Source organism: Oncorhynchus tshawytscha, linkage group LG28 (genome assembly GCF_018296145.1).
Source record: "Oncorhynchus tshawytscha isolate Ot180627B linkage group LG28, Otsh_v2.0, whole genome shotgun sequence".
NCBI classification, from domain to species: domain Eukaryota; kingdom Metazoa; phylum Chordata; class Actinopteri; order Salmoniformes; family Salmonidae; genus Oncorhynchus; species Oncorhynchus tshawytscha.
In genome coordinates this window covers 23,241,537-23,263,893 of record NC_056456.1, presented here as the reverse complement: position 1 = coordinate 23,263,893, position 22,357 = coordinate 23,241,537, and the positions used below count along the sequence as shown (strand labels likewise).

General features: G+C 41.5%; 1 protein-coding gene across 2 annotated transcripts; it reads right to left on the bottom strand.

Moving 5' to 3' along the window:
* Nucleotides 1-5,460: 5,460 nt before the first annotated feature.
* Nucleotides 5,461-22,128, bottom strand: LOC112226944 (kinesin-like protein KIF2C). 2 transcript variants are annotated; one of them, XM_024391635.2, is made up of 21 exons: nt 21,741-22,128; nt 20,849-20,943; nt 20,475-20,558; nt 20,300-20,348; nt 17,864-17,992; nt 17,523-17,615; nt 17,211-17,323; nt 14,314-14,409; nt 14,164-14,218; nt 13,909-14,071; nt 13,639-13,729; nt 13,492-13,555; nt 13,169-13,260; nt 12,831-12,973; nt 12,248-12,452; nt 11,092-11,202; nt 9,408-9,475; nt 9,225-9,318; nt 8,204-8,287; nt 5,963-6,056; nt 5,461-5,833 (listed from the first exon to the last, which is right to left on the bottom strand). In XM_024391635.2, the coding sequence occupies exons 1-21, from the start codon at nt 21,799-21,801 to the stop codon at nt 5,757-5,759; spliced, it is 2,061 nt and encodes a 686-aa protein (XP_024247403.1). In that variant the 5' UTR covers nt 21,802-22,128; the 3' UTR covers nt 5,461-5,756. The 2 variants fall into 2 exon arrangements, with proteins under 2 accessions (XP_024247403.1, XP_024247404.1); XM_024391636.2 differs by having other exon boundaries at nt 17,211-17,311; nt 21,741-22,125.
* Between the last annotated feature and the right edge of the window lie 229 nt (nt 22,129-22,357).

The window sequence follows — 22,357 nt, the reverse complement described above, 5'->3', positions numbered from 1 at the left end:
TAAGAGTATCTCTACCACTCCTGCTGTCTCTAGAGAGTTGAAAACAGCAGGTCTGAGACAGGTAGCACGCCCGGTGAACAGGTCAGCATTCCATAGCCGCAGGCAGAACAGTTGAAACTGGAGCAGCAGCACAGCCAGGTGGACTGGGGACAGCAAGGACTCATCATGCCAGGTCATGCCAGATCATGCTCCGAGAGAAAGAGAGAATTAGAGAGAGCATATTTAAATTCACACAGGACACCGGATAAGACAGGAGAAGTACTCCAGATATAACAAATTGATCCTAGCCCCCGACACAAACTACTGCAGCATAAATACTGGAGGCCTGAGACAGGAGGGGTCAGGAGACACTGTGGCCCCATCCGATGATACCCCTGGACAGGGCCAAACAGGAAGGATATAACCCCACCTACTTTGCCAAAGCACAGCCCCCACACCACTAGAGGGATATCTTCAATCACCAACCTACCATCCTGAGACAAGGCCGAGTAAAGCCCACAAAGATCTCCGCCACGGTACAACCCAAGGGGGGGCGCCAACCCAGACAGGAAGATAACATCAGTGACTCAACCCACTTTAGTGACGCACCCCTCCTAGGGACGGCATGAAAGAGCACCAGTAAGCCAGTGACTCAGCCCCTGTAATAGGGTTAGAGGCAGAGAATCCCAGTGGAAAGAGGGGAACCGGCCAGGCAGAGACAGCAAGGGCGGTTCGTTGCTCCAGAGCCTTTCCGTTCACCTTCACACTCCTGGGCCAGACTACACTCAATCATATGACCCACTGAAGAGATGAGTCTTCAGTAAAGACTTAAAGGTTGAGACAGAGTCTGCGTCTCTCACATGGGTAGGCAGACCATTCCATAACATTTGAGCTCTATAGGCGAAAGCCCTGCCTCCAGCTGTTTGCTTAGAAATTCTAGGGACAATTAGGAGGCCTGCGTCTTGTGACCGTAGCGTACGTGTAGGTATGTACGGCAGGACCAAATCAGAGAGATAGGTAGGAACAAGCCCATGTAATGCTTTATAGGTTAGAAGTAAAACCTTGAAATCAGCCCTTGCCTTAACAGGAAGCCAGTGTAGGGAGGCTAGCACTGGAGTAATATGATCACATTTTTTGGTTCTAGTCGGGATTCTAGCCGCCGTATTTAGCACTAACTGAAGTTTATTTAGTGCTTTATCCGGGTAGCCGGAAAGTAGAGCATTGCAGTAGTCTAACCTAGAAGTAACAAAAGCATGGATTAATTCTTCTGCATCATTTTTGGACAGAAAGTTTCTGATTTTTGCAATGTTATGTAGATGGAAAAAAGCTGTCCTTGAAACAGTCTTGATATGTTTGTCAACAGAGAGATTAGGGTCCAGAGTAACGCAGAGGTCCTTCACAGTTTTATTTGAGATGGCTGTACAACCATTAAGAATAATTGTCAGATTCAACAGAAGATCTATTTGTTTCTTGGGATCTAGAACAAGCATCTCTGTTTTGTCCGAGTTTAAAAGTAGAAAGTTTGCAGCCATCCACTTCCTTATGTCTGAAACACAGGCTTCTAGCGAGGGCAATTTTGGGGCATCACCATGTTTCATTGAAATGTTCAGCTGTGTGTCATCCGCATGGCAGTGAAAGTTAACATTATGTTTTCGAATTACACCCCCAAGAGGTAAAATATATAGTGAAAACAATAGTGGTCCTAAAACTGAACCTTGAGTAACACCGAAATTTACAGTTGATTTGTCAGAGGACAAACCATTCACAGATACAAACTGATATCTTTCCGACAGATAAGATCTAAACCAGGCCAGAACTTGTCCGTGTAGACCAATTTGGGTTTCCAATCTCTCCAAAAGAATGTGGTGATCGATGGTATCAAAAGCAGCACTAAGGTCTTGGAGCACAAGGATAGATGCAGCGCCTCTGTCTGATGCCATTAAAAGGTAACTTACCACCTTCACAAGTGCAGTCTCAGTGCTATGATGGGGTCTAAAACCAGACTGAAGCATTTCGTATAGCTTTTTCAATTTTTTTGAGAGGAATGGAAGATTCGATATAGGCTGATAGTTTTTGATATTTTCTGGGTCAAGGTTTGGCTTTTTCCAAGAGGCTTTATTACTGCCACTTTTAGTGAGTTTGGTACACAGCCGGTGGATAGAGAGCCGTTTATGTTCAACATAGGAGGGCCAAGCACAGGAAGCATCTCTTTCAGTAGTTTAGTTGAAATAGGGTCCAGTATGCAGCTTGAAGGTTTAGAGGCCATGATTATTTTCATCATTGTATCAAGAGATATAGTACTTGAGTGTTTCTCTTGATCCTAGGTGGTGGCAGAGTTGTGCAGACTCAGGACAACTGAGCTTTGAAGGAATATGTAGATTTAAAGAGGAGTCTGTAATTTGTTTTCTAATAATCATGACCTTTTCTTCAAAGAAGTTCATGAATGTATTACTGCTGAAGTGAAAGCCATCGTCACATGGAGAATGCTGCATTTTAGTTAGCTTTGCGACAGTATCATAAATACATTTCGGATTGTTCTTATTTTCCTCAATTAAGTTGGAAAAATAGGATGATCGAGCAGCAGTGAGGGCTCTTCAACACTGCACAGTACTGTCTTTCCAAGCTAGTTGGAAGTCTTCCAGTGGTGTGGCACCATTTTCATTCCAATTTTCTGGAAGCTTGCTTCAGAGCTCGGGTATTTTCTGTATACCAGGGAGCTAGTTTCTTATGAGAAATGTTTTTTGTTTTTAGGTGTGCAACTGCATCTAGGGTATTGCGCAAGGTTAAATTGAGTTCCTCAGTTTGGTGATTAGCTGATTTTTGTCCTCTGACGTCCTTGGGTAGGCAGAGGGTGTCTGGAAGGGCATCAAGGAATCTTTGTGTTGTCTATGAATTTATAGCACGACTTCTGATGCTCCTTGGTTGGGGTCTGAGCAGATTATTTGTTGCAAACGTAATAAAATGGTGGTCCGATAGTCCAGGATTATGAGGAAAAACATTAAGATCCACATTTATTCCATGGGACAAAACTCATCCAGAGTATGACTTTAAAAGTGAGTAGGTCCAGAGACATGTTGGACAAATGGATGGTGGCGCCAAAAGCCTTGGAGTGGGTCTGTGGACTTTTCCATGTGAATATTAAAGTCACCAAAAATTAGAATATTATCTGCTATGACTACAAGGTCTGATAGGAATTCAGGGATCTCAATGAGGAATGCTGTATATGGCCCAGGAGGCCTGTAAACAGTAGCTATAAAAAGTGATTGAGTAGGCTGCATAGATTTCATGACTAGAAGCTCAAAAGAAAAAAAACTTTTTGTAAATTAAAATTTGCTATCGTAAATGTTAGCAACACCTCTGCCTTTGCGGGATGCATGCGGGATATGGTCACTAGTGTAACCAGGAGGTGAGGCCTCATTTAACACAGTACATTCATCAGGCTTAAGCCATGTTTCAGTCAGGCCAATCACATCAAGATTATGATCAGTGATTAGAACTGCCTTTGAAGTAAGGGATCTAACATTAAGTAGCCCTATTTTGAGATGAGAGGTATCACGATCTCTTTCAATAATGGCATGAATGGAGGTAGTCTTTATCCTAGTGAGATTGCCAAGGCGAACACCGCCATGTTTAGTTTTGCCCAACCTGGGTCGAGGCACAGACACTGTCTCAATGGGGATAACTGAGCTGACTACACTGACTGTGCTAGTGGCAGACTCCACTAAGCTGGCAGGCTGGCTAACAGCCTGCTGCCTGGCCTGCACCCCATTTCATTGTGGAGCTAGAGGAGTTAGAGCCCTGTCTATGTTGGTAGATAAGATGAGAGCACCGCTCCAGCTAGGATGGAGTCCGTCACTCCTCAGCAGGCCAGGCTTGGTCCTGTTTGTGGGTGAGTCCCAGAAAGAGGGCCAATTACCTAGAAATTCTCTTTTGGGAGGGGCAGAAATCAGTTTAACCAGCGATTGAGTTGTGAGACTCTGCTGTAGAGCTCATCACTCCCCCTAACTGGAAGGGGGAGTGTGAATAACATAGTAGTATTGTGTGAATAACGTAGTAGGTCGGGGTTCTCTGCTAATCCACTATTCAAAACATTAGGAACACCTGCTCGTTCTGCAGAGTGAGCAGGTGAATGCTATGACCCCTTATTGGATGAAGGGGAGGAATCAGGTTAAAGAAGGATTTTTAAGCCTTGAGACAAGGATTGTGTGTGTTCCATTCAGAGGTTGAATAAGCAAGAAAAAAGGTTTAAGTGCCTTTGAACAGGATGTTAGTAGGTTCCAGGCACTGTGTATCAAGAATGGTCCACCACCCAAAGGACATCTAGCCAACTTGACAACTGTGGGAAGCATTGGAGTCAATATGGGCCAGCATCCATGTGGAACACTTGACACCTTGTAGAGTCCATGCCCAGACAAATTGAAGCTGTTCTAAGGGAAACGGGGGGGGGGGGACAACAACTCAATATTAGGCAGGTGTATAACTGAATAAATGTGCCTTCATAAAACCTACTACACTTATCACTATAGGAAAGTACCAATCACACTGTTGGAGTGCTGTTTCTGATCTCTATTTTATAGTAAAAAGGGAGCTCCCAAACAACTGAGGCAAGCAGATGAAAAGGGCGCAAAAAAAAAGGGAAATTAAATTCTGAAACTAGTGTAGTGTTGCAACACAACACTAGATGGACATCAAGAATGAGGCTGATAATAGATATGGCCATGAGCCATGGTTACGTGCGGTCTGGGTAACAAATGATTTTCTATCAACAAAAAAAAAAACTCAAGAAGCAGAGCATGTCATCACGAATAAGGAAAGAATAACCAAAAACCGATGTGCTCTTGTTAACCATTATTGAGATGCCGAGTTCAAAGAAAAGTTTACGTTTGTGGTATACAAGGCCATAGGAAAGTGTTTCGCATTGCGCTTGCCTGTGAAAATGAGCAGACAGACTGCTGGTTGGGGGAGGGTTGGTTTGGGAGAAGGGAGGAGAATACCACCCAGTGAGATGGGGGCTGGGGTTGTGCTCATAGGAAACAGTTGTGCTGACTACAAGGCCTCACACCATGCAGTAGGGCCACCCAGTTGCAGGCAGAATTTGTTTATTTTTATCCTTTCGGGAAAATTGTTCAGTGTGAGCTGTTTATTAGGGCTTTGATTTGTTATGTATCAACTTTTGCTTGCAGGGTGTGTGTATACACAAGATGGACTTGTGTATAGTGGAGGTTTGGGGTCAAGATGAGAAAAGGGGCAAAAAGCCCCCGCACTGAGTGCTAGGCAGAGGTGCATGGGTTATCCTCCAGCTGCTTCTGTTGATGTCATGGGGCTAGAATGCAGCTCTGGGGTAGAGCATGTGTACAAACACAGGGAAACACATTTAAACTACTTAAAACAAAATAAACATTGGAACACAAGCATCAGGCAAATGTTTGGTTGGTAAATGCAACAAAATAACATTACCTTAAGGATGACATATCAATAGAATTCATTAAAAAAACTTTAATCAAATCATTTAAAAACTGGACAAATTTCCATTTTGTATACAAATACATTGAAAACATGAATTGTTAACATTCTTTCATGGACATCTATGGTATGTAGTGGGTTTAATGTTAGAGGTAATGTTTTATTTATTTTGCTATTAATTAAAGTTAGCGGAAATTAATTTATGTCCAATTGAACCCTTGCACTATAGTAACTGCATGATAAAACATTCACAACTCAACAGTACTTTTAATAGCACCATATTTCCAAGTGGACAAGTCGAGTGGCTGTCCATCTCAGCAATAGCCTGATTTGGGTGTCATCCTTGCCAGTCGCTCTCCATCAATGGCATATTGCAATGCCAGGACTGTGTCTGTCAAGAGTAAGCCAAGGCCAAAGTTAGAACTTCTAGAGGGCACACTTGGGATCAACATTGGCTTTAGATATCAGGTTAGGCATATGGAACTAGAAAAGTAACTAGTTACTCAACACATTCACATACCCAGTAATTTTCTTGCGTAGTCCACAATATCTGTCACTCCAGCCTCAATGTCATATGATGGCATCTCCATTGGCTTGAGAAAATCACTGGCCCTCTGGACAACACATAAGAAAACAAAAGACATATGGAACTTACTCATGCAATAAAGTCATTTGACGTGTCAAATCTTCAATTATATTTCAATTCAAGACAAAATTGGTGCAGTTATAAGTTCAGAATGTTTAAAGCCGCCCACTCAAGAAAAAACTTCAAACTGTAACCAGTGCCTGCAACCTGGTTCAGGTTGTCAGTCAACCTAACAGGGTATTTAAAAACACAGGAATGAAATCATCAACATGTATTGATCACATCTTTACTAATGCTGCAGCAATTTGCTTTAAAGCAGTATCCAAATCCGTGGATGTAGTGATCACAATATAGTAGCCATATCTAGGAAAACCAAAGTTCCAAAGGTTGGGCCTAATGTAGTGTATAAGAGGTCATACAAGAAGTTTTGTGATTCATATGTAGATGTAAAGAATATTTGCTGGTCTGTGGTGTGTAATGAGAAGCAACCAGACACTGAACTTGACATTTATGAAATTGCCAATTCCAGTTACTAATAAGCACGCACCCATTAAGAAAATGACTAAAATCTGTTAAATCGATTGATGAGGAATTAAAAAAAAAAAAAAAAAAAAAACTGTATAGTTGAGAGGGATGAGGCAAAAGGTATGGCAAATAACTGACAGCCCAACTGATTGGCAAATGTACTGCAAATTAAGAAATCATGCAACTAAATTAAAAACTATACTATGAAGCGAAAATAAATTATGTAGAAGAATGATAGTAAAAAGCTTTGGAGCACCTTAGAATGACATTATTTAAAAAAAAAAAAAAAAATGTAAAGGCAAACTCCGTTCCATCATTCATTGAATCAAATGGCTCATTGGTCACAAAACTCACTGGATGAAAAATTACTGAGGATAGAGGATGATATTGCCACATCTTCAATTTAAGCCTACTACAAAGTGTTTGCCCTCAGGCCTAGAAGGAAGCAAAAGTCATTCCCCTACCCAAGAATAGTAAAAGCCCCCTTTACTGGCTCAAATAGATGACCAATCAGCCGGTTACTAACCCTTTGACCAGATACAATGCTATTTCACAGTAACCAATTGACAGACTTTCAGCACGCGTATAGGGAAGGACATTCAACAAGCACAGTACTTACACAAATGACTGATTGGCTTCAGTGCAGCTTTTGACATTACTGATCATAGTCTGCTGCTGGAAAAACGTATGTGTTATGGCTTTACATCCCCTGCTATAATGTGGATAAAGAGTTACTTGTCTAACAGAACACAGAGGGTGTTCTTTAAGGGAAGCCTCAAACATAAATCAGGAAATCTCCAGGGTAGCTGTTTAGGCCCCTTAATGTTTCAATCTTAACTAACGAGTAAAGCCAGTGTATCTATGCATGCGAATGACTCAACACTAAACGAGTCAGCTACTACAGCAACTGAAATGACTGCAACACTTAAAGAGCTGCAGTTAGTTTCAGAATGGGTAGCAAGGAATAAGTTAGTCCTAAATATTTCCAAAACTAAAAATCATGTGGAAATTGAGCAAGTTGAGTTGACTACACTGCTTGGAGTAACCCTGGATTGTAAACTGTCCTAGTCAAAACATATTGATACAACAGTAATTAAGATGGGAAGAGGTCTGTCCATAATAAAGTGCTGCTCTGCCTTAACGACACTATCAAAAAGGCAGGTCCTACAGGCCCTAGTTTTGTAACACCTGGACTACTGCTCAGTCGTGTGATGCCAGGTGCCACAAAGAGGGACTTGGGGAAATTGCAGTTGGCTCAGAACTTGGTAGCATAGCTGGCCCTTAAAATTACACAGAGCTAACATTAATGACATGCATGTCAATCTCTCATGGCTCAAAGTGGAAGAGAGATTGACTTCATCACAACTTGTTTTTGTAAGAGGTGTTGACACACTGAATGTACCAAGCTGTCTGTTTAAACTACTAGCACACAGCTCAGACACCCAACAATACCTACTCTCAATTGGTTAAAATCACACGATGCACACCAGTGATGACATTGGAAAAACGTATATTTGTTTACTACAAAACATAGAAATGCACCATTTTCACATACTTTGATGTTGGCGTGGTGCTGGAGATGATGAATATGAAGTAGAACAATTGTGTAATTTCCCTTTAAAGACGAGGTGAGGAAAAAGATAGGTATACCGTCAACTCCTCATGCACTAACTCCTCCAGCTCAGACACCTGGGAGATGGCCTCATACATGTCAGTCATGGGCACAATGGAGTCCTGCAAACATGATTGGGAGTTAATATTCTTGTACACATCACTGTCTAATGTCCACTTGATAGTATGTCAGACTGAAGAAACGGAAGTATCTAGTATCATCGCTTTAAAAAGTACATTTTTTTGTGACAAGCAACTAAACGGGATGCATCTGAAATTGCACCCCACTTCCTAGTCAGGGTCTAAAATTAACAAACGCCACTGCAAAGTGCAGGTAAAAGTTGGCATTGGTGGGTAAGGTGGTCAGGGCTCTACTGTGTGAGCACTTAACTGTTTTTATTCACAAAAGCGAGTGAAGTAGGATTACAATTATAGTCAAATAAATGCTGCAGTAGCTGTATTCAAAGTATATCTGCCGTTTGTGTCATAGCTGATCAAATAAAATCTCAAAGTCAAAGTACAAATCCTATAGCCTATCCCACCTCGCACTGCAACACTGCCTGGGGGCCGTGAGCATGTTAAGAGCTGCGCAGAGGCATAAAAGCTGAAAACTTACTTGAAATGAAAGTCTACTGAACTAAGACTTTGTATTGTGTTTCCTGGCTATTTAAAATTGTTTTGTTCACAAGCGAGGTTGTTTTTCAATGCGAGTTTCAATTGCTAGGGAAGAGAAGACAACACTGCTCCTAATCAGACAATCTCACAGGCACAAACATGACTAAGCATGGTAACCTCCCAACCTTAAAGGAGCAGGTGAACAGTTCTCATCTTCGATATTTTTCACAAAAAAATATTAAAATGAAAACAATATACAACGTTACTTCTTAGTAGTAATACATTTGTTTTAGAAACATTACAAAGCATCCACGTCAGTTTGTGTTTTGTAGGTGTAATTTTAGTTGCATTTTATTGAGTGGTGAGTCGATGTTTTAATCTACCTGCCAGTGGCTGGTGGACCAAAAAGTACTACTTTATCAAAGCCAAGGGATTTTGATCTTACTTCCTCTGATGAGCTGTTCTCCACTTCCATCTCATCAATCTTCTTGGGAAGATCAGCATCATTCACCCTGGATGTCCCATTCAGTTCCTTTGCTCTATGACAAGGAACAAAGTACATAAGAAATAATTACCACTGAAAATCAATAACAAGATACTTACTATCCATTCATGGGTTTGAGTGTACCTGTCTGCATAGCGTAGTGTGTTTAGAGTGTAATCGCATGAGGCCATTCCAGGAGACACCATAGCAATCTGGAACATAAGAAAACATTATAGCCGATATTAAGTTACAGGAACAAAGTGGAGGAGCAATTCAGCGGGTCGGACACGAGTCGTATGTGGCAGGGGCTCCTAACGATCACAGATTACAAAAAGAAAGCCAGCTACGTCACGGACACCAACGGCACCCTACCGGACGAGCAAAACACCAGTTTCCCCACGCTTTCAGCACAATGATGACTAAGACGACAAGGAGAGTGCCTGAGGACAACATATTTACGGTCTCCACAGAGGATGTGTAAGTCATTCAAACGTTAACCCTCGCAAGGCTGCCAGCATCCCTATCCGCACCCTCAGAGCATTTTCAGACTAGCTGGCTGTTGTGTTTTTGGGCCTTTTCAATCTCTCCAACTCAGGCCGCTATCCCCACCTGCTTCAAGACGTCCACTATCATCCCCGTGCCCAAGAAAGGGAAAGTAACTGAATGACTAGCAACGCGTAGCACTCACTTCCATCATGAAGTGCTTCAAGAGACTAGATAAAAAGACCACGTCACCTCTTCCCTCCCCAATTCGCCAACCACCCGACAGATTCACTGACAATGCAAATGCCATTGCACTGCACACTGCCTTAACCCACCTGGACAAAAGGAATGCCTATGTGAGGATTCTGTTCATTGACTACAGCTCGGCATTCAATACCATAGTGCCCTCTTAAGTTTACCACAAAGCTCACGGCCCTGAGACAGAACTCCTACCTATGCAACTGGGTCCTGGACTTCCTGACGTACCACTCCCAGGTGGTGAAGGTAGTCAACATTCTCTCTTGGACACTGATCCTTAACAAGGGGGTGCCACAAGGTGCGATCTCAATCCCCTCACGACTGAGTGGCCTCACACAGTTCCAACTCCATCAAGTTTGCTGACGACACGACAGTAGTAGGCCTGATTACCAACAGCGACAAGACTGCCTACAGGGAGGATGAGAGTACTCTGACAGCGTGGTGCCAGGTAAACAATATCTCAACATCAGAAAAATAAACAGGAGTCGATTGTGGACAAGAGAAACAAGGCTAGGCACACCCCCTTCCTCATCAATGGAGCCACCATGGAGACTGTCAAAAATGTGTACACCGAGGAACTTGACATCTGAGAAGCTGAAATGGTCAAACCACAGACACCGTGGTGAAGGCAAGACTCTACAATCTTAGGATGCTGAAAAAAAGTGTGGCCTGTCTCCATGGGCCCTCGCAGTGTTCTACAGGAGCACCATCGAGAGCATACTGTCGGGCTGCATCACACTGGTACGGACTGCAAGGTGCTACAGAGGGTGGTATGCTCAACCGAACGCACTCTTGGGACACCTGCAACACCATGGGGGGACCAAAAAGATAAATCAGGGACCCCAGCAACGGCCTGTTCCCATCACTTAGATGCAGACAGTATAGGAACATCATGGCAAAATGTGCAAGACTGGCCAATAGCTTGTACCCCCAGATGAGACGGCTGTGAATAGACACCACTAGTCAGCTACCTGCTCCCCGTTCTCCTCCTGCCCCCCATAACCATAGCTACATCAGTAGTTAATAAGCCATTTTTAAGATTGTGCCTCTAGAGCTAAAGCCCAAAGAGGAGTCACCAAGCCTTTACCATGCATGTCCTGGAGTTCTCTCCGATGAAGGAGTCTCGGAGCACCTGTGTCAGCTTGCTCATCCTGAAGGGTATGTGTTGGCTGTCCATCCCCAAGGAGCGAATACATTCCTACAGGGAGAGGGAGAAAGTAGGGTTTAAACCAGCATTTTGCAAACTATAGGTCACAACCCCCCACAAGAGAAACTGAAATTTAAAAAATAAAATAAAGCTCTGTCCATAGAACCAGGGTTACATCAGTAACCTCTGGTAGCCACTAGATGCGGTTGTAATAAACAGAGTGATTTGCAGCCTACAAAATGTGGCTCTATCCTTTGAACCGCTTAAACTACAAAGTATTATGACCCCCACCACTGAAAGACACGACTCTCAGGAACACGTAGGAGTCTGCTTTTTCCTTCCACAATGCCCACAACCCAAAGGATTCATTAGAACAGAGTGGACAAGACCAGGCACTAAATCAGACAAGGATTTTTTTATTTTTTAAAATTCTACACATTATTGCCTGACAATCCCAATACCTTTCTGATGCATTTCAGTCACTTCAAACCATACCTCCTTCAGATTTAAGTACTGTCAAAAGTACTGTCAGACTGATTTGTAATTGAATAATAGCCCCAACTAAAAAAGTAAACGTGGATGACTTTTTTATTATTATACATTCATTGATTGAGATAAATAAAATGGGGTTGCGGGCCCAAAAAGTTTGGAAAGCCCTGGCTTAGAATGAGTGAGGAGCTGCAGCTCACAGCTCTAAACTTAGTTACATTTAGAAAGAAACCCCTTGCAGAATAAGCTGCTCAGTGTATATTCTCAAATCATACAAAAAAAATTGTTTAAAGTTATTGACGTCACAAGAGTTACATTAATAATCTTGACATTGCCTACACATTTATGAGGGCTTTTGCTGTATATACAGGTGGTTCATACCTGCTATATGATCATATTCACTAGGCACAAAACAGAAGAACAGACTGCAACAGAGGGACTAACTGAACATGTCCAATTAGAAACACCTGCTCCCATTTTCTGTTGCAAACATTTTGCTACGGTGTGTACACGAATGAATACACCCCAGGTAAAAGGATTTCTAAAGATTGATAAATAGAAGGACAGTGGGCTTGTAGTTGTAATAGTAGAGAGTAGTTGTATTCACCTTGAGAGCCAGCAGGCTGCGGTTGATCTCGGCCGTCTCTGCCAGGGTCTGTCTGTCGTTGCTGCTGACGTCTGTGCCCCTCTCGTTCCCTGCCAGGTCCACCAGGGAAAACTTCCCGTGCAGCTGGTTCCTCCTCCGCAGGATCACCTGCAGGATGGCGTGGGAGCGAGACGAGTTGGCGTTGGCGGACGTCTGGCCGGACGTCCTGCGAAAGATGCAGCAAATCATCGTCACAAATAAATCACTACTTTGGTTGCTTACATTTTAAAATAAGTTGCATCCTGAAGGACTCTATAGGGCTTTAGTATGCTAAAGTTAGATGAGATATTCATATTTGTCAAACTACAAAACAGGAACAGAAGACAACACACATGCTAGACAGGGCGAGGGAAAACCAGGGGTCTGTTCAGGAGGGCGCAATGTTCCAGAACATTCAGGTGGAAATGTGCAGTGTTGACAAGATATGATTGTGCGTCAAGAAGAATAGGGAATCCTGTCAGCTCTATTCATTCCATGTATATCTAACATTTTGAATGTTTCACCTCACTGAACACTCCAGCTGGAGTCAAAACAACATATGTACCTGCATGCACTGCCCATCTCAATCATCTTGATGACGTCTTCCGCACACGACACGTACATCTCCTGCAGGCCGACCACCTGGACCTGTTGTTTCTCATCCTCTAGCACTCGCAGCATGGCCTTCTTGTTCAGCAGATCAAACACCTGCATATGCGAAGCCAAGTGTGTTAGTAGTGCTCTGGTCAAAAGTAGTTCACTATATAGGTTGCCATTTGGGATACACATCCTTAGTCATACCTACAATTAGTCTAAACTTTTGTTCTAATCATGATGGATTCTCCAACAACTAAATCAAATCCCCAAGCTGCTTGAGGAGCACTACGAGCGCTTCCTTCTCACCTTGCCATTGTAGATCTCAAAAAAGGTCACATAAGGGCACAGGTCCTGACTGGAATATCTCCTCTGCTTCAGAAGGGTGAACACATCCTGAGCTAAGCAACAAGTAAGAGGAACAAGGAGTTACAAGACACTGTAAGACATCATGGAAGTATGGCCAAAGTAAAGGTCATGTATAACATTTACATACATAAATTCTAAAATGTGAGGTGGAAAGATCTATTCTTTAGTAGTGACCTCAAAAATATCAAAATATTTCCAGAAAACAATCAAAAAGGATAACTAAGCCAATATTGTAATGTTGATAGAAAATATCAATAATTTACCTGCCAAGGCATAGATCCCTTTAGAACTGTTCTGGCTCTTCCCTGAAAAGTCTCCTCCCATTGTCTGAATAGGGTAAAAGATGGGTACACATTTTACATGAGAAAACTGCTATATTGTCAACCTGACAGGTAAAGGGAAAGACTTACGTGAGTTTTACCACTTCCAGTTTGGCCGTAAGCAAAACAAGTTGCCATTCCTCCGTCAAAGATGGTCTGGACAAGAGGCTTGGCGGTAAACCTATCATTAAGAAATACAACTATGTGGTTGTCTTGCAAAAACAAGTAATGTTGATACACCCAACAAACTTCATAAAGAGAATATGCACGCAAACGGTATTTGAACAGAACGTTTTGAAAATCGGCAAATAATTGTAAAATAAACTGAAGATAATATTGTTTAGAAAACAAAGTGAATACCTGTATACTAAGTCATTGGTGGATGACTCATCAAAGGAGTAGTCAAAATGGAAGACCTGGTTGTCCAGGTATTTGGTCAGGTCCACTTTCTGCTTGGGTTCATGAACAAGCAGCGTTCCATTTCCAGGGATAGTCACCACATCAATTTCTTTCTTGGTCACCTCTAAGAATATCACACAAACACTCAACATTAGACTGGACCAAAGATGCAGGGTGATGATACAAGGAGTGAGTTAAAACGTTAATTAAGCATACCTTTATTGTTGAGAGGACGCTTGCGAACACACACACAAATTCTATGAGCTTCAACCTGTTGACCAAAAATAATTATTTAAGATCCATTCTCTAATATAAGCAATAATTATAAATTACCTTCCACATTTCAACACTTGTTCTTCATCTTACCGTATCCGATGGACTTAAAGGAAATACTTCCAAGGTCTCTCTGAAGTCTTCAATCATCTGGTAAAACTGCTTGTTCGGTCGGTTTGTGTCACCAAACTACAGGAAGCAGAACTACATGTATAAGAGAAGTGATAAACTGGTGGGTCTGTAGCATTTCAAAATATTTTAGTAAATGCTTTCACTAGTTTAACACCGATGTGGAAAACCGATGTCAAAGCTGACGTGCATACCTATTTAATGTAGGCATATGACGTAATGTCGCCACGTAAAATTTTGCGCTACACGTGCAACACAGCTTTGCTAACCTAGCCCACAATGTTTGATGTGTGCATTGAGCAGTCAACAAGTCGAACAGTCATTTGAAAGAGTAAGAACATTTAAGCGGGACAACTCAAAGGCGAAATCCATTAACCAAAATAATGGAATTCATTGCCCTTGACAATCAACCGTGCTCGGTCGTGAGTGATATTGGCTTTCGCGACTTGTCCAGCACCGGTACACACTAGGAGAAGGGAGGTGGTGAGTGTGGTGTCAGGAAAACAACATCTCGCTCAACGTTAAAACTAAAAGGAGAGGATTATAGACTTCAGGAAACAGCAGAGCGAGCACCCCCCTATCCACATCGAAAGAACAGCAGGGGAGAAGGTGGAAAGTTAAGTTCCTCAGCATACACGTCAGACAAACTGAAATGGTCCACCCACACAGACAGTGTGGTGAAGAACGCGCAACAGCACCTCTTCAACCTCAGAAGGCTGAAGAAATTTGGCTTGTCACCCAAAACCCTCAAACTTTTATAGCACATTTGAGAGCATCCTGTCAGGCTGTATCACAGCCTGGTACGGCAACTGCACCGCCCTCAACAACAGGGCTCTCCAGAGACCGCGTTGTGCGGTCTGCACAACGCATCACCGGGGGCAAACTACCTGCCCTCCATGACACCTACAGCACCCGATGTCACAGGAAGGCAAAAAAGATCCAGGACAACAACTACCCGAGCCACTGCCTGTTCACACCGCTACCATCCAGAAGGTGAGGTCAGTACAGGCGCATCAAAGCTGGAGCCGAGACACTGAAGAACAGCTTCTATCTCAAGGCCATCAGACTGCTAAACAGCAATCACTAACTCAGAGAGGCTGCCGCCTATATTGAGACTCAATCACTGGCCACTTTAATAAATGGATCACTAGTCACTTTATACAATGCCACTTCAATCATGTTTACATATCTTAAAATTACTCATATCACATGTATTTTATACCATCTATTGCACTTGCTAATGCAGCTCGGCCATCCATATACAAATTTTCATTCACCCCTTTAGATGTGTGTATTAGGTAGTTGGGGGCTATTAGATATTACTGCACTGTCGGAACTAGAAGCACAAGCATTTCGCTACACTCGCATTAACATCTGCTAACCATGTGTATGTGACACATGGTGTGTATGTGACACAGGTAAGGCTGTACAGTGAAATAAGAATGCCCCAATACAATTCAAAAGTATAACACCCCAGTGGACGGCAGGCGGTCTAGTGGTTAGAGCGTTGTGCCAGTAACCGAATGGTTGCAAAATCGAATCCACGAGCTGACAAGGTGAAGAACTGTCGTGCTGCCCCTGAACAAGGCAGTTAACCCACTGTTCCTAGGCCGTCACCGTAAATAAGAATTAGTGCTTAACTGACTCGTTAAATATATATAAATATTTTTAAATGTCATTGATCCACAATCCATAGATAAGGCTGTACAGTGAAATAAGTATGCCCCCAATGCAATTCCAAAGTATAATACATCCAGCGTGATTTCAGATTTGTCAAATTAACAATTGATCTTTTGTTGATTTTATACAACATTCCAACCTCGTTTAGCATGATTTATTCAATTATGGCATAATTATACTTTAAATTTGCATCACTGTCTGACATACTTTTATTTAGAAGCCTAAACGCAATGTCCACATTGTGGTTAATTCGTATTGTGGGTAGCTTCACATAGATGGGGTCTGACCACCATTAATCAAATAAGAAATCTTATAAATTAGGGTTATTTTAGATGATACCTAACTAAATAGTTAGCTAGCTATCGCTACTGAAACAGATGGTCGTTTTGCTATGTTTGAGGAAGAACATTGTTTGCATCCATGAGCTAGCTAGCTTTTCTTTTTTTGACTAGCACTGACAACTTTACCAGCATCATAGCATACGTATCGATGAATGATGTGACATGAAACGCAAGTGATCGTGTAATCAATGTGTAATAACTACGTAAAAAAAGTATGAAAATCTTAAATTAATATGTGATGTGCAGTCATATTCTGGACAAGACGTTGTTGGTTGAGAATGAAACGACTGAACAATGAAACAGCACAGCAAGTAAGTGAAAAATAGGTTTGATTATGTTTTACTGGTAATGGGGACATATGTAAATGCCAACAAAATAACTTTTTGGTCAGTGTGGTGTGTGTAACCTTTATTTAACTAGGCAAGTCAGTTAATAACAAATTCTTATTTACGGAGGACACTGGGCCAATCATGGCCGGGTGTGATACAGCCTGGATTTGAACCAGGGACTGTAGTGATGCCTCTTGCAGTGCCTTAGACCTCCGTGTCCATGTGCATGTGTTTTAACTCTAACGTACTAGAATGCTTATTAAAAAGCCACTAATTTTTGTTATTAAAAAATATTACAAATAATAAAATTTAAAAAAAATCAGTATCTTGTTTTTTTGTCAAGAAAAGTTTCAGATATCAGGAAAAAAAATGTAATGTCGGTGCATCTCCAATAGAACTTAATTGGGGGAATTGACGGCAAGTTAGCTATAGACCTACTGGTCTGCATCTTCACAAAAGCTCATTTCCACAGGACAATAGTACCATGTAAACATTATACAATGTCTCATACCTTTCCCTTCTTGGGCACCATGTCAGAACTCTTGACTGCATGGGACAATCTTTTGTTCACTGGTTTGCTCATGTCTGTGGGTACCACAGATCTCCGTTTGTCTGAAAGAGAAGCTATCAAATGTGATGAATGATGCTCACGAAGATAGCAGGGCATCAGAGTCTAGAATCATGCCCTCCAGTCCATTTAATGTATTTTTAATTGTGATCTCTAAGGAAAAACTAATCATAGATCAGCACTCCTCTAAGACTATTTATGAATACATGTCCAGAGCGATAAACAGTGATGTGACTCAAAGTTCCTAAAGCTCACTTGAGGTGACTAAGACACTCTTGGTCTCGTTGACTGGCGGCAGGACAACAGTCTGTCTCTGATCGTTCCTCTTCCCCACTCGGTTGGGCACACCTGGAAAATGAAGTATGTTGAATATCAAGAAGACACAAGAGGGGGAAAAAAAAATTGAGGGTAATGGAATTCATTATTTGAATGAAAGTAAGAAATATAGCCTGAGCGCCAGTTGGTTTGTGTCATGCCAACTCCTTGTCACTCAACAATGATAGCAATGGAGTTGGCAAGAGCACAAACAGATCTAGGGGCAGCATATAAGGGATAGGCAAGAAATCAGAAAGCACAAAATGAGAAGCAACCCCCACCAGAAGCTTTGAGGACAGAGGGTGGATACTCTGAAGACAGGAAGTCTTGTTTAATCTTAGCAGGTTCAGAGACTGGAGCAGGGGCCCGGAACAAGCATGTCTGCCGTATGGACTTTCTAGGAAGTGGAACTGAGTAGAAGAGTATAGTTAGCCTAACACCTTAACCACTACAGTTGTATTGAGTAGTCTTTTGTATGATTAATAACTCGTTCATCATCCTTCTGATCCCAACACTAGGCCAGTTGTGTAAAGTACTTAAGTAAAAATACTTGAAAGTACTAAAGTAGTTTTTGGGGCATCTGTACTTTACCATTTATATTTGACAACTTTTACTTCACAACATTGCAAAAGAAAATGTACATTTTACTCCGTACAATATCCCAGACACCCAAAGGTACTTATTACATTTTGACTGCCTAGCAGAACAGAAAAATTGTCTTAGGATTTGGGTAATTTTAGGCAAAAATTTAAAGGAAAAAAAGTATATTTACTGACGATTGAGTACTTTTCCCACCACTGCACTAGACAATAAACCATATAAATATCATGATTTCAATGTAGGCCTAGTAAACAGCTGGCCAGCTCCTTTTCCACTACTAATTCTCAATGTGTTCAATTTTAGCTGGGCGAATCAGGAATGCCATGTCAATTACTTTGTGTTACCTTGTTACATTTTAAACTGTCATGGTCAAAATATATACATTCAATGGTTGTAAAGATGTAGAGAGGTCTCGACTTTGACACCACAATTCAAAAGCAAGTCCTGCAGGCTCTAGTTGTCTCATCTTGATTATTGTCCAGTCATGTGGTGAAAAGAAAGACCTAGTTAAGCTGCAGCTGGTCCAGAACAGAGTGGCACGTCTTGCTCTTCATTGTAATCAGAGGTCTGATATAAATACTATGCTGCCAGCTTCTCTTGGCTAAGAGTTGAGGAGTGTGACTGCATCACTTCTTTATATAAGAAACATGTGGAAAATTCAAAATTGTTTACAGGGAACTTATACACAGCTCTGGCACGCACACTTACCCCACCAGACATACCACCAGGGGTCTTTTCAGTCCCCAAATCCAGAACAAATTCAAGAAAGCGTACAGTATTATATAGAGACATTATTGCAGGGAACTCCCATCTCATATTGCTCAAAGGAACAGCAAACCTGGTTTATAAATTTAAAAAATTAAATGACAAAATACCTCATGGCACAATGCCTCTCCCCTAGATAGTGTGTAGGTATGGATATGTAGACAATGTGTGCCATTTTTACATGTATGTAGTTCTGTACTTGAGCTGTTCTTGTCTAATAATGTTCTTATTAAGTCATATTTCATGTGGACACATGTTGCGAAAGCAGCAGCTACTCTTACAATGGGGATCCTAAAACAACCTCACCTGGTTGTCGAGGTCTTAATTGAAAGGTAAAAACCGTCAGACTCGGCCCTCTGTGGAATGCATTGAACTAGAAAGAGTGCTAGTACCCTTAACAAAACTGCTTAGGGTCACTTTACAGTACAAATACACTGAGTATACAAAACATCAGGAACACCTTCCTAATATTAAGTTGCACCCCCACCTGTTGCCCTCAGAACAGCCTCAATTCATTGGGGCATGGACTCTACAAGGTGTTGAAAGCATTCCGCAGGGATGCTGTCCCATGTTGACTCCAATGCTTCCCACAGTTGTGTCAAGTTGGCTGGATACCCTTCGGGTGGTGGACCATTCTTGAAAAACCCAACAGTGTTGCAGTTCTTGACACAAACTGGGGCGCCTGGCACCTATTACCATACCCAGTTCAAAGGCACTTAAATCTTTCGTCTTGCCCATTCACCCTCTAAATGTATTGTGCACCATTGATTAAAGAGCTATTATGCACCTGAAGATACAGGCCAATATGTGATTTGATCTTCAAATCAAGGTATAACTGAGGAAAACAGCCCTATATGGGATTCCATCTCATATAAAGCGATTTAGCATAGGATTTGGTTAGAGAGGAACATGCATTGCATGCAAACCTGTCTCCTCAGGAGGACCGACTTGAGCAGAACCTTATAAAGGAAATATCCATAATTAACCATCTTTCACACACACCACTGAAAGAAACACTTAAGACAGGGGTAGGCAACTAGATTCAGCCGCAGGCTGATTTTTGTCAGGGCGAATGGTGGGGTGGCGGAACATAATTACAGTGATTAGTTCACTGCAAATTGTCCGCAACTAAAACCAAAAATATATTTGAAAATAACAATAATTTCATACCTTGATAACACAATCACGTCTTTTTTTATTCATGGCAATACTTGAACAGATTTCCTAAATTAACAGATTTTCATAAACTAAACAAATTTTTTGCTGAATCCACAGTATTTTCTACCTCCCCTCCACACACACAAAAAAAAGTGTTCTAACTTAACACAATAACTTCAAGACAAGTCACTTACGATTGGAAGGAGCAGGGATCCTGGATGAACGGAGACGGCTTTCATATTTCTGGAGGGAAGAAAATTAAAAATCACACACGTAAGCAACATTGTTCCTGACTTTAGGACCATCAACTTTCAAATGTAATACACTCTGAACCTCAAGCTCCTAGGCCCACCCCTAGAGTATGCTTACCTTCTCTGGGGGAGCAGGTGTAGTAGCGGATTTCATGTGCTCAAAAAGCGCTTCATTCAGGGACCATAATTCATTCATTTCGAGCTAAATGACAGGAATAGCAGCAGTATGTCAACAAACATCAGTTTATTTAAAAAGTTGCAGCGCATAGCTAGATCCAACTATTTATTGTCTTCCAGAGCTCTTCCATGAATCCAAACGTATTTCAGGTCACTCAAACTAGTATAAGAGGGGATATTTCACTCAAAGAAACATGTTAGTATTTTGTTCATTAGTCCACTGTTGATATGGTCCCAAAAATGCATCAGTCAAGATTAAAAGCATTTTAAGTTCATTGTTCTCTAACATAGACAAGGCACTCTTGAACCACTTACCTCCTTTCCCCTGCATACAGATTTCTCAAACCATTCAACCTTTACAATAGATGTTGTGGAATCAACCGTTTTGATGTTTGCAGTATGCACTCGCCCTATAAAACACATTCAGCCATCAGTCACTTTACACCACCTGTTAGCAAGTTCACACCAATGCCTTGCCGACTAAACTACACGGGGGAAGAAGTTGGTGGAGTTCATTAGAAACTTCCTTCACCGTAGAGTTTAGTCAGTTAATCAAAGTACAATGCCCTGCCTGGACCAGCGTTAGCTACTCCACTGTAACAGTAGTCACCCATTTCTACAAAAGGGTAACGTTAGCTAACTAACGTTATACTATTAAAACAAACAACGGATGGCGTCATTATCCTATCCAACTAACGTTAGCAAAATGTAGTAAAGTATTTAGCCATTTTGTTTCTTTGTAACTACAATAGCTAACTATTTAAAGTCAGTAGGTACCTAGAATAATGACAGACTATTAGCTAGTTACTGTAAATCAACAACCACACAGGTAACGACGTTAGCTATTCGCAGTTAACGTTGTGTTGAGTAAATTCGGCTAACGCGTTAACGTTAGCGGAGTTCAACTCATTCACCTGTACAGTAACTGACTTACGCAACAAACACAGAAAAGGTGAGCTACTGTAGCTAATATAACAAATAACAGCCAAATGCATAACCTACGTTAATGTTTGCTAACTAAGAAGCGAAATCATGTGGGAGGCGAATCTAATTTACTAACGCTAGCTAACCACCTTAACGTAACGTGTTGTATTGCAGGGCACATTTGAAAAAGAAACCTAGCCAACGTTTAAGTCTCAATGTGTGTTTCCTAGTCAAATAAAAAGGTAGCGTTATAATAAAAAGAAAAGCTAGCTACACAGCTTACCGTCGCTTCTTTGGATGTTGACTGGAAACCCAACAAGAAGGTTTGCCATAGCTGAATCCATGTTAATTCGTGTAAACAGATGAATTATGTAGAAAAGTTATCAAACGCCAGTCAACCGCCAAAAGATTTGAAAGTCGTCCCACGTCAGCGGAAGAAGTAGGAAAAAGGCGATGCTCATTGGTCGTGGGCAAGGATGTTTAGTTTCAGGATGGTTTATCTAATTCGACAATTTGAAAAACAAGCAAACATAAAACTTTAAAAAGACACCCATGTCATATGCACATTAGTAAAATCATATAGGAAAACACGCAAAGTCTAGGACGTATTTCCTTTGTGGTCCTCTTGTGACAAGATGGCTCGGCAAGATTGGCAACACAGTTGTAACGTGAACGTCGTCGTGGCTAGGAGCTTTTGTCAAATTAATGTCAGATTTTAATTTTCGTAGCAGGTCAGGAGAATTTACGCAGCACTGTCAGGTTAGGATAAATAACATAGCAGGTTGAGATGATTAGATTAAGGTTAGCTAAAATGCAAAAAACTAAAACGTTTGACTTTAATTTGACCAAAGCTGTATCCCTTCTAGCCATAGAAACAAATAGAAGAAAAACACATTTCAT

Bases quoted from the DNA above. Each gene is read 5' to 3' on its own strand.
- LOC112226944 (XM_024391635.2), bottom strand. From the start codon at position 21,801: ATGGATTCAGCTATGGCAAACCTTCTTGTTGGGTTTCCAGTCAACATC. The intron at 17,324-17,522 runs GTGAGCTTTAGG...CACATTTGATAG, and splicing joins GAGTGTCTTAGTCACCTCAA to CTTCTCTTTCAGACAAACGG. The intron at 6,057-8,203 runs GTATACCTATCT...TGTGTTGTCCAG, and splicing joins TAGTGCATGAGGAGTTGACG to AGGGCCAGTGATTTTCTCAA.